The sequence below is a fragment of the Bactrocera latifrons genome, unplaced genomic scaffold (assembly GCF_001853355.1).
Source record: "Bactrocera latifrons isolate USDA-ARS-PBARC rearing strain unplaced genomic scaffold, ASM185335v1 scaffold_436, whole genome shotgun sequence".
Classification (NCBI taxonomy): domain Eukaryota; kingdom Metazoa; phylum Arthropoda; class Insecta; order Diptera; family Tephritidae; genus Bactrocera; species Bactrocera latifrons.
In genome coordinates, this window is record NW_017537086.1 from 87402 (window position 1) to 103409 (window position 16008).

General features: G+C 40.3%; 1 protein-coding gene across 1 annotated transcript in view; it reads right to left on the reverse strand.

The window, feature by feature from the left end:
• Positions 1-3926: 3926 nt before the first annotated feature.
• LOC108972889 overlaps positions 3927-16008 on the reverse strand; it is a 46602-nt gene continuing 34520 nt past the window's right edge. Inside the window, exons 5-10 of the mRNA XM_018939779.1 lie at positions 15591-15982; positions 15329-15529; positions 7795-15271; positions 7636-7719; positions 6253-7573; positions 3927-6114 (exon numbers count right to left, since the gene is read on the reverse strand). Of these exons, the coding sequence (XP_018795324.1) occupies positions 5390-6114; positions 6253-7573; positions 7636-7719; positions 7795-15271; positions 15329-15529; positions 15591-15982 (10200 nt within the window). The 3' untranslated portion in view covers positions 3927-5389. The remainder of the gene's footprint in view (positions 6115-6252; positions 7574-7635; positions 7720-7794; positions 15272-15328; positions 15530-15590; positions 15983-16008) is intronic.

A 16008-nucleotide genomic window follows, 5' to 3' on the forward strand; every position in this document is an offset into this window, starting at 1 on the left:
TTACTACATATATATGGAAATTCAGTCATTAACATTTAATTGGGTCTCTGAACAATATTTCGAAATTTAATGCTGTAATTGTTTGCAGTTGATTTTTTTTTTTTTTTAAATACGCAAAACACAGTTTTTAATTTTTTTTTTTTAATTTTAAATAGTCCTTCGGTTTGCGTGACCTTCAAAAAAAAAACCCACTGAACTAGGTAAGTGTGTTGGTATTTGTGTATAAGAGGAAACTTCAAACACATTACATTAAATACAGAGCGGGAAAGTGAAGTAAGAGTTCTAAGAAATTTATTTGAATATTAATTCTTTTAAGTGTGTAGTATTAGTTCGATTGCTTAAAATTTATTTTTTTAGTGCTAGTAGAGTTTTTGTGTAGTATTTTCTATTTCTATTAGCAAGTAAGTTGCTCACTAAGCATATACATATGTATGTATGTATGTATGTATGAATATATGAGGTATGTTGCAAGTGGTGCTATGTTTCTAGGCCCAACCAGTTTTCAGATGCAAAATTTCGAAAAATCTTCTTGACTTTAAATCAATTATATAAGCTTAGTATTATATGTATGTAAATACAGTTATATATTTGCTATGTATATGAGTGCTAAAATGCGTGCAGTTAAAGAAGTTTTGGAGGGTGAAGAAGTAGAGTAATGTTGGTGCGCGATTATCTAGTACTTAACTGTCTATATAATTAGACTTACTTATTGCTGTTTCTCGAATGCTAACTGTAACTTTTCGATTTTTATATATTTCTATCATTATTGCTTTATAATTGTCAGTATAATTTTAGGGCTTCAGACATAAGTGTGTATTTTTTTATTCAGAGTGAAATTCTATTTCTTTTCTTTTCAATAATTTAATATGCAGGTTTGTTAGAATCTAGACCGAAGTAGGAATCGCATAACATTGACGAAGCTTTATGGCACCTTTTTGGTGCGCATTATTCTTACTGTTATGTAATCAACTTTGCTTATATAAATAAATTAGTAAAATTACTATATACTTGAAATCGATTTCATGAACAAAATTATATTTCTTCAAAGAAAATATTTTAATAAAAACTTGAAATGTAAGCTCTGCGTTTCTTAACCCCAACAAATGGCAGCAAGCGTCATCCCCAATTGAAAGTGTGCAATTTTTGGCGTTTTCTTATTCTTGCAAACATGAAACTACGGACTAAAGTAATCGTAAACTAAATTTTCGAAACAATGGTGAGTGTTGCCGAGAACAAGCGACTTTGCTTCTACTAGGTGCACGTTACATCGGCATCGCTGTCAAGGGCAGGCATTTAAATGCCAAAAAAGCTCCTAAAATCAGCCATAATCCGTAGTAAAAGATGTTGTTTCGAAAAACTCTAAGAAAAAAGAAATCCTTGGGGAATGGCAGACAATATATGTATATCAAAATTCAACCTAAGAACGCATCATTTATGAGTAATGTAATCACAGCGAAATGAAGCTACAGAGATACCCCTATTAGTCACAGAAGAAGAACTTTTGGCTATTGAAAAAAAAAAAAAAAAATGAAAATTTCGCTTGGTTATACTCCCTATACCAAAAAAGCCAGCCGAAGAAGCGTTATCATATCGACGTCTGTGCGTGCTGGATAGGATTGGTAACGTGTACGAAAGCAGAAGAAAACGCTTGGAATTAGCAATTCAAAAAGCCGGCGTATTATCAAGAGAAGTAGTAGTTACTGCGAAATGTGCAAAAAGTAGGAAAAGATGGAAAGGTGGTAAAAAATAAGATTGTGCGATAATTGCCCTGGATGTGAAGAGTGCATTCAACTCTGCAAAGTGAGCAAATAATATATAATAAAAGCGCTATGCGAAATAAGCTCACTTTATTAACTGATAAATATTATATTGAGCTACACTATATCCAGTGGAGTACCGGAAGGCTTCGATTTAGGCCCACTACTAGGAAACTTGGTGGAGGACGGGTTGCTAGGAATACATCAAATAAAAAAAGGGAGAAAATAATCGCTTATTCGGATTACCTCGTAGTGGTAGCAGTGGCTAAAAATGTGGTTTGCGCAGAAGCTTTGCTACCATGGGTCCAGAGCTGAGCTTGCAGAAAACAGAGGTCTTGCTCATAAGCTCCAGATTTCCAATTTAAGAAAAGAGATCCCTCATCATAGTAGGTGAGAATGTGAGTACCTCGGTGTAATGGTGGACTCAAGGCTCAAATTCAAGGAGCACTGGGAAAATACCACGTGTATGATAAAGCAAATCAAATCTATAATGCTTTATCTAGAATGGTGGTAAATAAAGGCTATGTGCGTTCTAGCCAACGTTTTTTAATAGCTAAGTTAATGAGATCAGTTAAACTGTATGCGGCGCCAGACATAGAATCACATGCTAGACCAATCAACGCAGTGAATAGGATTTCTGCAATACGCGTGTTAAGTGTGATACATAGCGCCGATTGACATTCAGGCAGACGAATTCGCGCAAATATATAATTGATTAGGGTCATTTACAGCAGCAAAAAGAGAGGAGAGAATCAAAAGCATGACAATGTGCAAGCAATGATGGCAAATATTATGCATAAGGCGGTGAACCCACAGACTGATTCCGGACATATGTACATATATTCTTGGAGAGATAGACAATTAGGGAACCTGAATTTCCATATGACTCAAATACTCAGTGGCCATGGGTGCTTTAAAAGCTGCCTACACAAATATCGTCATGAATTTAATTCATATTGTCCGACGGGTACAGAGTGTATAGAAGACTGTGAACATGTACTCCATCATTTCCATCGGTTATCAAGTATACGATAAAAGCTGAAAACCACAATTGGAGGTACTCTCACGATGGAAAATTTGACTTATGTCCGATTGGGACCTTTGCAACAGTTTAGGCGTCAGTCAGTCCGTACAACAGCGGCGACTTAAATGTATTATTTTCTCGCATAAAATAATACGTAGTCAGTGGTGCCGTTGGAGAGACATGAAATGGGAGTCGGTTTGGTTTAGCGGATTAAATTCCCGTACTCTGGCTGTGGATGCTTCCTCCTACTATAAAAAAAAATGTAAAGATTAATAAACAAAATTGTCAAGAGTGGTATGCGGCTGTTATACGAAAACGGGACTACCATTAGGAAACCCAGATATTATTATTACGGCGATTATGGCAAGGAAGGTCAAAACGTGATGGAATGATCACCGGTGTGGAAAAGCGCAAAATTCATGGGTAAAATGGTATCGAAATAATGGAGCCTATCTTGTGAACTTATTTCACATAGGCAAGGCAACGATTCCGGAATTTGATGACTTGATATGAGACTATCGCAGACGTATCAATATTGAGAGCGCGGAACTTGGGTTTCACATAGTCTCATAAAGTTATAATTTGTAACGATCCGAAAACATAGCGCTCAGAGTTGTATTTGCGTAAACTTATTTTAGTATGCAATCCAACAACAAATTTTCTAAACAAGTTTACAAATTAATGACTTTATGATTTTACGATGCTTTATGACACGTTGTGAGTACCCCAAATAATTACTTCTCATGGACTATGATCACCATCTGCCAACGCTGAGTTCCTGAACTGGTCGCTGCTTGGCTCATTAGCCTGCCGGACTAATCTAACCTAACTTAAAATTGTAGCATGCGTTGATATTCGAAGCGTTAGGAAACGCAAAACTTGAAGCTTCAATCTACAAATGGTAATATTAAATAAGTAAAAACCGAACAAAATAAAGTTAATTATTATTATTATTTCTTAAATTTAAAGGCAAATTACTAAAACTTTTGTAAGATCACCATAATTTTTTTAATTTAAAATCTTGTGAAAAATTTCCTTTCCCAGCATTATATCATAAAAATGATATTTCACTAAAAGAAATTCAAAAATAACTTTTGAAAATTTGGGAACAAATCGAATATGAAAGTAAGGATGTATAAAATTAGTTCAAATTAGTTAAAATTCTATGAAGGGTACATCAAATTGACACATTTGTTTTAAATATTGAAACCTCTGATAACAAGAGACTTATTAATGTCGCTCATTTTTAAAACCTTTTTTTTTTGCCACTACTCTTTGTTTTACAAGCAAACTTTTCTCGTTTATATGTCGTATCAATCATAGTTGCCTTACCTACATACATATATTTAAAAAGCGGTTACTCCCCTAAAACTCGTGCAAGGCGATTATTCATGTACGCGGGTTAAGCTACTGAATTTGTATGAGTGCAAACATTCTATTTACAACCGAAAGCGGATAACTCAAACAAAAAAGGAGCGAATGAGTTTGAAAACGAACAGAATATTCGAGAAGACCACACAGTTGAAGTTTCGTGTTGCTGTGTGGAGCGGTTAAACCAAAAATTTTGGGGTTATATAAGACAACGAATGAAATAAATGGTAACCCCTTAATTTCACTTCACTTTAATTAAAAATCATTTGAAAATCTGAGCCAAATTCCAAGTAGCAGATGTTAGCCCCATATTTTCGAATGCTCAATCGATAATTTTTTATCGAATATCTTCAAAAGACAGACAATGATCTTATTCGAAAGGGAACATAGCACTGTTTCATCAATGACAACAAAGACGAAATGCATGATTTGAGTTTGAAGTCTTTCCTTTTCTAACTTGTTCTCCGGATCAGACAACAAGGTATATTTTCCCGGTAGATTTCAACAGAATACATTTGGGAAAAAATCACCGAGCCTGAGATTCATCGAACATTTGAAAGATCGTTGTAACCCTGTGAGTCTTGTTGGTCACATATTTGCAAACTAACACTTTGCCTGAAACTAATTAAGTTTGGGTGCTCGCAATATCGTATCATATGATGATTTTAGCCCACTTTTGGAAAATGCTTCTTCGAAAGTACTGAACGGTTCCTAAATGTACTTATTTATTCTTTAGTTTCTGAGTCTTGTCTTGAGTCCTTTATCCCAGGAAACTGGGTAGGGAAACTAGGATCGCTAAGAGGTGTTAGTTTCTTCTTCGTGGAGTTTTCCGCTTGAGTTATCCAATTCCGATTGCGCTAATTATTGAGATATTATTGGCCCTAACTTACCGCTACAAATATAATAAATAAACGCTCTCTATTGATTTTCCGAACCTAGATTTGATTACAAGTCCCTTCGCACTACAGTATACGTATGTATAACTACTTTTATGTTTGTATGTATGTATGTAAATATAATTTCTATCTTACTTTGCTCCACCGCTAAAAACTTGTTAACGAGATATCTTCGCTCAATTCAACCACAGACACACAGCATTCAGCACTTTCTTGCTTCCCTACACTACACACTACACGCACTTGTTTATGTTTTCGGTTTTTTCTCATTTTGCTTTTTTATAAATTTAGGCAGCACGGTTAACTCCAAGGGTCTTCACAGATTTTTTTCTTCATTTCATTCAAATTTTTGTGTTGCTGTTGTTGCTGCCAACGTTGTTGTTATTATTGTTGTAGCTATTTAAATTACTAGTGTAAAGGCCCAATGAGGCGAATGTTGTTGTAACGGAAGTTGGTTGCATTGTTGGTAGAGCCATACCCAGAGGTGTATTACTCGTGTATAGGTTGCCGCCACTAGTCGCGTTATAGGACAGAAATGATGGAGACGAATTATTTGTGATGAATTTGTTGGTGTTTTCACTGCCAACAGCTGTGGTGTTTGTTGTTGTTCTTGTTGTGGTCATAGCTGTCGTCGTCGTCGTCATCGTCGTCATCGTCGTCAGATTATACAAATTGTAAGCATTTGCTGTTGTTGTTGTCGTCATTGTCGTTGTTTCAGTACTAAATAATGTAGTTGTTGGTATTGTTGTTGTTGCTGATCTGTCCAGAGCTGTGATACTATGCTTGAAGTTCAAGTTTGATACTGTTGCTGTTGTTGTTGTAGTTATAGGCGTATTTGTGATGTTCATAGAGGAGAAGGAAAAATTGGTAATTGTTGTGGTTGTTGCTGTTGCTGTAACTGGTGTTGAGGTGAAGTTAGTGGTGTAGTTAGTTGTATTACCGCTCAGACCACCAATTCGATAATTGGTCGTGATCTCAGTCGTTGTCGTCGGCGTACATGTCGTATTTGCAGTTATTGCTGTTGTTGTAGTCGTTGACGCGCTGTCACTCATACACCCTACCCCAGCTGCAGTTATAGAAGCAGATTTCAATTGCATCAGTATATTATCACAACTTTGTATACGTAAGTCCATATTAGTAGGTTCGGTTACCCGAGGGAACCGCGTGAGCCTAGTGCCTTCGTACGAATAAGTGTTTGAATTACCTGTGCTTGTTGTGGCCGAATTTAGTGTAACAGTAGTACAATTGTTGGTGATGGTGATGTTGGTATGGGTGTCGGTGTTGGTACAAAATTTCGGGGTAGTCGTGTTGCTGTTCGAAAGGTTTGTTTGGTTGGTGACGTTAAAAGCGCTACTCGGATAACTGCCGGTCATCGAATTACGATAGTGTTGTGTTTTTTCTGTATTGCAGTAGCTGGATAAGCCAGTGGACCTATCTAGACGCATTGTTACGGCAGCTGTGGGAGATTTGTCTTGATATAGAGCTTTGGCGCTGGTACTGGCCAAGTCGACATAACTTTTCGACGTAACCGACGGTGAAACGATGGGCGAACGACTAGATGGCCGAGAAAATTTTCGCTCAATCTCTTTCTCCGCCAATAAGCGATCGTAGAAGGTCGATGTTACGGTGGTGTGACGTATATCGAGTCGTCCGGGCGCATAGACGGGCGTAGTGGAGCGTTTAAGTGGATCGAGACCCAGTAGCTTGTCTGTAGTGTGATGATGCATTGTATACGCTTGCTGTCTGTCCAAATCCAATTCGAAATTTTTAACGTTTAGTGTTTTTGTTTTGTAGCGGTCGTTGTTGTGACAGCTGTGGTTGGTGTTAGTGTTGTGTTGTAGTGTGCTGGCTTTGGTGTTGTCGTGCAACATCTTTTCTGTCGTCATCAACGTCTCCCTCGATCCATACGGCGATCTCAACGGCGATCGTGAACTTGATCTGTCTCTATCATCATATTTGTATGTGTCTAGTTGTCTATCTACTTTATGAAACTTAATTAAACTACTACTACTTACATCTCTATGATTATCAAATAAATAATAATTTGGCAACATATTTTCACGTCTTACCCTACTCTCGTATTCTGCGCGCTCTTCCTCGCGTCGTCGGCGTGGTGAAATTTCACGTCGTATATCCCGATTTGAGCGATGATGCAATGGACTGGCAGCGCGCAATGGACTCGTCGAACGTATCGAGTCCGCCGAACCCGTCGTACGTCCATATAAATAGTCCGAATGCCTTTGGCTGTGATCTGAGACACGTATGGAGGGCCCATATTCGTGCGCACGGCTCTCGGAACGTGAGAGATCTTCTAGCGAGGTCTTCTTGCTGGCGAAGTGTATCGAGTCGGAAAATAGTGAATCAATGTATCGCTGACAACGTTCTTTACGATATGGTTTCTCTTCACACAACGTGTCGATGGACTTGATCGTATTTTTTATGGAATCCAGACGCTCGTTGATATTGTCATTTGTACGCAGCGGTACCCCGGTGTGACTGCCGGTACGTTGTAGTGGTGAAGTCTCCTACAACGTCACAATATCATAATTGGTTAGTAAACTAACTATAAGTGTTCTGTATAACTCACCCTCATAAGTCGACTACCGAACTCATCAAGTCCTTCCGTCGTGTGCCCGATAGCGTTTATGCTGCTGCATGAATCTGTAAGAGTCTGCTTAAGAATACGTTGAAGGTATTTAGAATTTTCTTCAATTTGTTCTAAAGCTCCAGAATTAATGGTGCCCACCATTCGTCCAGTGACATCACGTATATCAGTACGCGATTTGGGCCTATACGGCATACAGGGCACATAATCAGCTTCTTCGTCACGGAATCGTATGGCCTTGGGACTGGTTGATCGATATGGTCCATCCTCATAACTGCTGGCGGTGTCTCGTAGCGCAGATTTTGGTGTCGTTGAGCGATTAGCTTCGCCACGTCTTGGACTTTCTTCGCGTGATTTTGATGTCTTGTATTCTTCAAAGGAAAGTGATGGGGAAACGGCATCCTTTAATTTTCGATTGAATTCCTGGTATGATTTCTGCATTTTAAAGTCGAAGCAATGCTCTTCTTCTAGTGCACGCATACGAGCTTCTAACTCTTCAGCGGTAGGCAATTCTCTTTTAGTTGGTGAAGCGACAAGCTTTTCCAAATTATGTATTGGTGTGCGCGATTGCTGTTCTTCAGCTAATTTTCTATTTTTGATATCTTCAATGGTTGGCGAGCGTGAACGGGGTCGTCGAGAAGGTGAAGATGTTTTTCTTTTATCATCCAATACACGTATTCGGTGCTCCAGTTCGCCGGTTGTTGGTATGGCATCCTCGTCAGGACTGGGATCGAGCAACATTTCCAATGGATGTATAAGTGATTTTTTGGAATCTCCGACATTTCTTTGTGATTTGCTATTCAACGATTCTCGCGATTTGGATCTGGGCAATTCCAAAGCTCTAAAACGATATTCAAGATCTTCTGTCGATGGTATATTTGAATCTTCATACCGAACATGTCCAGGCGACGCACGACGTTTGGGACTTTTGCTACCTGATACATTCATGTCTTCATATCTAACACGCCCGGGCGAGGTATGTCTTTTGGGACTTCGGGATTCACGCGGTGTGTGCGCAGGTGATGTGTAAGGTGTCTTTTCTTTATTTCGCGAAGGAGAAGTATATGGTGAACGACCTTTCTTAGGTGTCGGTGTTCTAGCAGCATTGCCTTCGTCTGACTGATATCTATCACGTGCAGCTGATATAGCTTCAGGCAGTTCGTCCAGGTTCTTACCTTCACAGAGCTCTAAGAACTTCGTTAAATCTTTTTCGTGCGACAGTGAGTACTGCATTTTGATTTTGCGCTCAATTTCATTTAAACGTTGCTCGACGTCGATTTTTTCCACATCTTCAAGCAATTTGATTTGTCGCTCCAGTGATCGGAAACGCGCTTCTAACTCTTTGGTTGATGGAAGATGTGCTGTTTTACGTTTCAAATGTCGTTTTACGGGGTCCGTTCCCCAATCATAGTCCTCAGTCGGAGTTTTGGATACGTCAGCCACTTTTTTGGGCGTCGTTTCATCTTCTTTTGCTGATTTATCTGATTTGGTAAAATCTTCTATTTCCTTGGAGAGTTGAGTTATCGCTTTAGATTCTTCTGACGTTGCCACATCCGGCTTTTCGCCAGCTCGCATCAGTTTACCATCCCCGGATTTAATAAGATTGCGATCACTTAACTGTTTTTCGAGCGCCTGAAACAGGTTTTCTAACTCCTCTGTGTTAGCGCGTGTCAATCGTCGAACTTTAACAGCTTTTGGTTCATTATCGAGTAGCAATACCATCGTTTTATTGTTGGGATCGGATGTTCCAACTTGTATGGCAGTTTGTGTGGGAGTGCCCATACACTCCATAGTTTCACAATTTTCAATTCCTTCCTTTGGAATTTGACTATCATCTTGTTTTTCTTTGTTGGAATCTTTTTCCATCGCTGAGTGCTCTTTAACTTTTTCTGTTTCCTTACTGCTCTCGTGCTGTACCTCCTTTGCGTCCTTTACGTCTTTCTCTCGAACGCGTTCCTCGGTTGATTTTTTCTCTTTTGGCAATCTCTGCATCTTATTGTCCGGGTGTGCGTCAACTTGCTGAAGTATTGAGTTCATATTGCTTGTATCTCTATCATTTGTTTTTCCCTTATTATCAATACATTCTTTATTTGAACGCGCAATTTGTTGATTCTCTAATGTCTTCTCAGCTTTTGAAGTATCAGTGTTTATCTGAGCCTTTTCTCTATCTTCTTTCTTCTTACATTCATTTTCTGAAGCGCAAGTTTTTATCTGACTCTTCTCTTTGTCATCTTTCTTATTACTTACACTCTCTGTGTCGTTAGCTGCTACTTGGCTCTTTTCCTTGACGTCTTTCTTGCTACTTATATTCTCTGCTACTTTATTGTCACTTTTACATTCCTCATTTAACACTTCTTTTACAACCTTTTTAATTTCAGGCGTCTCTTTTAAAACTTCAACATTGGCCTTTTCTTTAGGTACGGCTTTATCTGATATCTCTACGGATTTCTTCAATTCCTGCGTTGCGTCAGCATTGGATTGGTCGATGCTACCCTCACGTCGTGACCTGGACAACTTAAGTTGCTGTTCTAGCACTTCGAGTCGCTTCTCTAATTCGGCTGCTGTCGGTAGGTTATCTTTGGGCTTAGTACTCGAGTCAGTGTCCTCATTTCGCTTGAGCATCATTTTAATATTAATACTTATATTGATCGGTTTGAGAGCACCAGAGTCTTCGAGTTCACCGACATAACGCACGAGCTCTTTACCGGTCGCATCAACAGTCTCCGTGCTGAGCCGCCGTGGTGAGTCTGTCTCAACAGCTGCTTGCTGTTCCTTTATTCGTACAGCTTCTAGCAATTTGAGACTATTTTCACTATACTGCTTTTCCAGCGCTAACACACGCCTCTCCAAATCATCGCCTGTTTGCTGTTGAGAGCGCGTGGATGTGGTGGGTACTTCGTTGTCTGCCGACTGACTCTTCAAATCGGCGAATTGTTTCCTCGATGCCACTTCGGAATCACTTGCACAGCGCTGCTTGTAGAATTTCATAATCAATTGTCTTTCCAAAAATTGTAAGCGATTCTCAAGATCAGCTCTTGATGGTAAATCGGAGAAACGACGAACCATATTGTATGATTGATGGTACCAGGGTTCGTAATTCTCCGATCTAAAGAAAGCGGTGTTTGCATGTGCTTCCGAGGTTCCATCGAACGGTGATGCTCGTTGTCGGTCTGGTATTATTCGGCGATTTGGATTAATTTCGCTCGGTTTTAGATTTTCACCATTGGGCTGTACCTTAATTTTACTCTGGAACTCCTCTATGAGCGCGCGGTGTTGTTCATCATTGAATAATGTTTCTGTTGAATCTCTTAATGGCATAGGTGGAGCAACGGGTATGTGAGGAGAAACCTTGGTATCTTCTATTGCGGTATTTTGTTCATCATCTTGTGCATTTGTCAGTTTCTCTTTATCCGTGGTTTTTGTTGTCTTTTCATATGTTGCTTTCTCTCCTCGCTTCCCTGTTGCCGTTTCGTGTTCCTTATCGACTTTTTGTGCGTTCTGTTCACTTGTTCGCCGTTGTAATGCCTCGTATCGACTCTCCAAGTCTTCAGTGCTTGGCGGTTCTGCAGATTTTCTTTTCGCCTCCTTAGTGATAACCCTTACTTCTGGTGATTCTTGTGGCTCTTCCTCTACAACTGTTTCAGATTTTCCTTTTACGTCGTGTTCTTTTTCAGCTATTGATTTGGTGCTCATTCGCCTTTTTAAGGATTCATAACGTTTCTCTAAGTCTTCTGTAGATGGCGGTTCAGAAGCGCGACGTTTGCTTATCACATTAAGAGCCTTGCTACTTTTTTCAGCTTCTGGTTGGACTTCTATCGGTTCAGCGGATTTCGTTAATTCTTCGTTGACCTCTTTAACTTTTTCATTAAAGGCCTCAATTAGCGTAGGATCTGGTGTCTTTACTTTTTTTTGTGTTTCTTCGACGTTAGCCCTATCCTGCTCAGTTAACTCTCTGTTGACTTGCTTACACTTTTCCTCAAAGGTTTTGATTGCGTTAATATCACGTGTTGGTTCGGAATTTGGTATACCTTTGCTTTGCCCTAATTGAATTTGTGTCTTCGGTTGTTCGGACTGTGTTGCAGTTTTCTTCTCCTCGATATTTTTGGACTTTGCTTTTTCAGATTCTGTTGACACTTTCGATTCTTTGTTAGACTTTTCCACAACAAACTTTTCTGTTTTTGGTGGATTTTCTTTTACCTCTGACTTTGTCTGAAAATTTTCAGTTGGCTTTGAGCTTTTCTTTTCTTGTACAGTCTCTGCAGATTTGTGTGAACTCTCTTTATTCTTATTTTCCTGGGTTTTTGTATTTTCTGTTGAGCTTTTCTTTTCTTTGCTACTCACCAAGCTAGTACTACTCATTTGTTTTTCTAAAGCATTAAAGCGCTTTTCAAGCTCCTCCGTACTGGGTGGCGATTTTTTCCTCGCATTTTTTGCTTCGCTTTTGCTTTCTTCTACAAACTTTTTGTGTTCACCCTCAAGTTCTTTTGATTGATTTTCTAATTTATTAGTGTCATTTACCTTTTTTGCATCGATTTCTGGTTTTGTAGTTTTAGTAGAAGCTCTAGTGTCTACCTGACAATTGTCATAGTGACCCGAACCTTCTACATCGCTAACTTGTTTACCTTCGCCTTCGGAATTTTTCCTTGGGCACTTTGCCTCATTATATATTGTACGTTTTACATTTTCTTCCTCAAGTGTATTTTCTTCTTCACTCTGTGCATTTGATTTTGCACCTTCATCTTCAGTTTTGGTACCCCTCTTCGTCTCTAATTCAGCTTGTTCGGCTGTGTGTATGTTTTCTTTAACTTCGTTTGTTCCTATACCTTCCTCACTAGGACTTTTTTGATTTTCTATAATTGCACTTTCAACTTCGCTATCTGCATCTATAGGTTTCTTTTTTGTGTCCCTCCTTTCTTCAACATCGGCTTCGTCAGGTGGCTCCTTTTTCGTTTTGCGGGGACTTGATTTCTGTGTGCTCATTCTTCGTTCAAGCGCATTGAATCGGTCTTCCAGTTCGGCAGTAGACGGCAATTTTCTTAACGGCGGTTTTTCAGTTTCCCTAGTTTCCTGTTCTTTGTCCAAATCTGCATCTACCTCAATTTCATTTTTAAGTTTCTTTTGGCTCTCACCTTTCTCTAAATGTTGCTTCCTACTTTCAGTTGGCGTATTGGGTGGAGTTGGTATGTCCTTACTGCCATCTGCTTTATCATCTCGTTGCAAATCCATTGAGCTTTTGCTTGGCAAACCATTCGAGCTTAACTGTCTCTCCAAAGCATTATAGCGATCTTCCAGTTCCGTGGTTGAAGGTATGTGATTACTGGCTCGTTTGGGCTCGTCAGGTGTTTTGTGAGAGTTTACAATCACAGGTATACGTTTGTTAATGTCGGTATCGAGGGGCTTAACTTCTAAATCTGCTATTTTGGAATTTTCATTCAAGCTTTTGCTTGAATCTTCTACTGGTTTTGATTCTGTAAAAGGGCTGTTCGTTAGTTCTTTGGATTTGTGTTTAGACAAATCTCTAATTTCGCTACATTCTGCAAACCTTTTCTTCACTTTCGCGTCCATATTTATTTCATTATCCAGCGTGCTCAACCTTTTCTCCAACTCAGCTGTGGTTGGTATTTTTCTTGAGCTGTCTTCAACAAATATATCGCCGTTACTCTTCACTTTGTCTGTTCGAAAACTATCTTCACTCATTCTGCGTTCCAGCGCCTGAAAGCGTTCCTCAATTTCGATAGTTGCAGAGCGTGTTAACGTCATACGTCTGGGATCACGTCGTTTCCTATAGGCGCTGCTCAGTGTATTTGATTTCTTAAGACCTACTGCTTTCACCTTGTCCTCGTGAACCTTGCGTTCTCCAACTTTTGTAGAATGTTCTTCAAATTGTGCAACAGCTTCGCCAGGTATGTTGTCATCTCTAATTGTGCCTCTAGATATACCATCACTTTCTAATTTGACTTGAATTTTGTTACAAAAATCATCCGCTTCGTGGGAATCCTTATTTGTGTCTTGTCTTAAACTTGTGGATAGTTCAGTAGTCGCCTCAGCTATGAAAGCTGCTGACGATTTTTCAGAGTAGTCCATTAATAGTTCCATGCGTCTGTGCGAGTCCGCATCCGCGGCTTCTRTTTCTTTGATACCTTCTTCCGCAACTCTCTTTTCACGGACAACGTCTGTGTTTCTATCAACCGTTCTATTAATTTTCTCAACCTCTACTAGGTCAGTAACTTCTTCATCACCTCTACGTATGCCATCTTCTTCGTTAAGCGAATAAAACAAGTCTAACTTTGTGGGTCTCTCTACACTATTGACACGTTCGAAATACTGATTTGTCACACCATCATCGCTGACAGCAAATCTTTTACCCTCCTCGCCATCATCCCCACTACCCAGGGAGTTGGTTGAGTCGAGAAAGAGCGGTTTCGGTGTTGGCAACGGACTTATATTGGAATCATTGAGATATTCAGTTATATCTGGCATCGGAGAAAGCTGACTTGTGCTTGTTATCACAGGAAACTCTAATACATCTGTTTGAATGTGTAATGCACCCAGCTTTGTGGTAGCCAAATCGCCAGCGATAGATGAGAACTTAGTGTCAGACCAATCCACTGATGCAGTTGCACCTTTATAACCGAGGCGATCGCATTCCGTCGAGCTGTCTTCCTCCTCCTTTATTAATTCCTCAAAATGATGTGAGCGTGCGGTTTTTTGCTCATCACCACTGTATGTCGGCGAATCTGATGTCATAAGCATGAAAGGAATTTCAGTTGAAGAAGGTGCCCAAGACTTAGGACGTTTACGTTCTTTCTCACTATCACTGGGTTCATTTAAGGCTTCTAACTTCGTAGAGAGTTCTTTGGCTTTACGGGATGATTTCGCTCTGCGTTTGGGACTATTCTCTATTGAAGAGGAATGTGTTTTATCAGCGCCCGAATTGGGATCATCTTCATCGCAAAGGCTTGTATCAGTACTCGAGCCGCCCTCTTCATCGTCATCCTCACTTTCTTCACTGTACGACGATGAGTCGCTTTTACCGATACGCGAACGAAGTTTTTGTGACTTTGGTATCGCGTCTACACCGTCACGCAACAGTGTAGCACGATCCGCCTTAATCTCTTTCCATGTTAGACTATCTCTGCGCCGTTTACTTATATCGGCATCACGCCAGTGTAAAGTCTCCCCGCGACGCAATTGTCGCTCTGGTGGTCTTGTGTGCAGCACTGTAGGCAGAGATGGCTTACGCGCGGGTGGTATAGCGCCTGGCGGAGGACGTCTACCTTTGTTTGTGACGATGGCAGGGCGACCCAAAAGTAATTGATTCATAGTCACCGACTGGTTGGATTGTGTGGAAGTTGTGGCGATAGCGCTCTGGCGGGCTGTGGAACAGGCGGTGGTTAAAATAATGTGTGCTTGACGTTGACGCTCGCGTAGACGATCGTATTGCTTCTTCAGCAGTGAAATATCCAAAGCAAGACGCTCTTTATTCTCGGTTACTTGCTTGGTAGCATTAGTAGTTTGACCTTGTGAGCCGCGACGACCCCAAGGCATACCCCAAACAGTGGCGACAGCCAGACGTGATTCTTCATCCGAGCCGGGCTCCTCGTCGTCGTAGTAGAATCTGAAATAACATATACATTAGTGCTCTAGGTCTTCCAGACAAAATATGTGAAATTACTGTAATCCTTGCTTGTGGTGCAGCGGCGTTATGTTGTATAGGTGTTTGTCGCGCAATTTCTGTATATCCGGTATCGGACCAAGCTGCACCACCTTCTCAATCAAACCATTCGAATCAATTAGATGTCCATTAAGCAACTCGCTCGAGAAGGAACCCATTTTGCCATAAAAGTCATCGGCTGTGCGTGTGCTCAGCACGCGACTGTAATAAAGAGAAGCGTTGCTATACTCACTGATGCAATTATTCTCTTGAAGTTACTCACTCTTCTAACAGGCTCCATAGTACCAACGCTGTACGTAGCAGCACGTCACTACCTTCGATGAGTACAAGATCCCAGACACGCAGCACACAGCTCATTGGCAAGCAGGTGCAGAACATCGTTAGAAACCATTGCATGGTAAAGACATTCGTTAACGGCGGCTCGAAGGCGTTTTCACTGGGACCCTGTAGCTTTTGCAAATGTTTTGCCAGACGTGGCAATTTCGTCTGCATCAGTTCGCGAAATACCGCCATATCGGCCTGCAAGCCACCCATGGAACCATGAAAGTAGCCAGGTGGCAACACGCCTTCAACCAAATAGATCATCACCTTCATGGATTCGGCTTCCTCCTTCTCCATGACTTGCAATATCAGCGCGCCAAGCATATTGAAACCCTGCGTGGAGGTGTAGTATGAAAAAG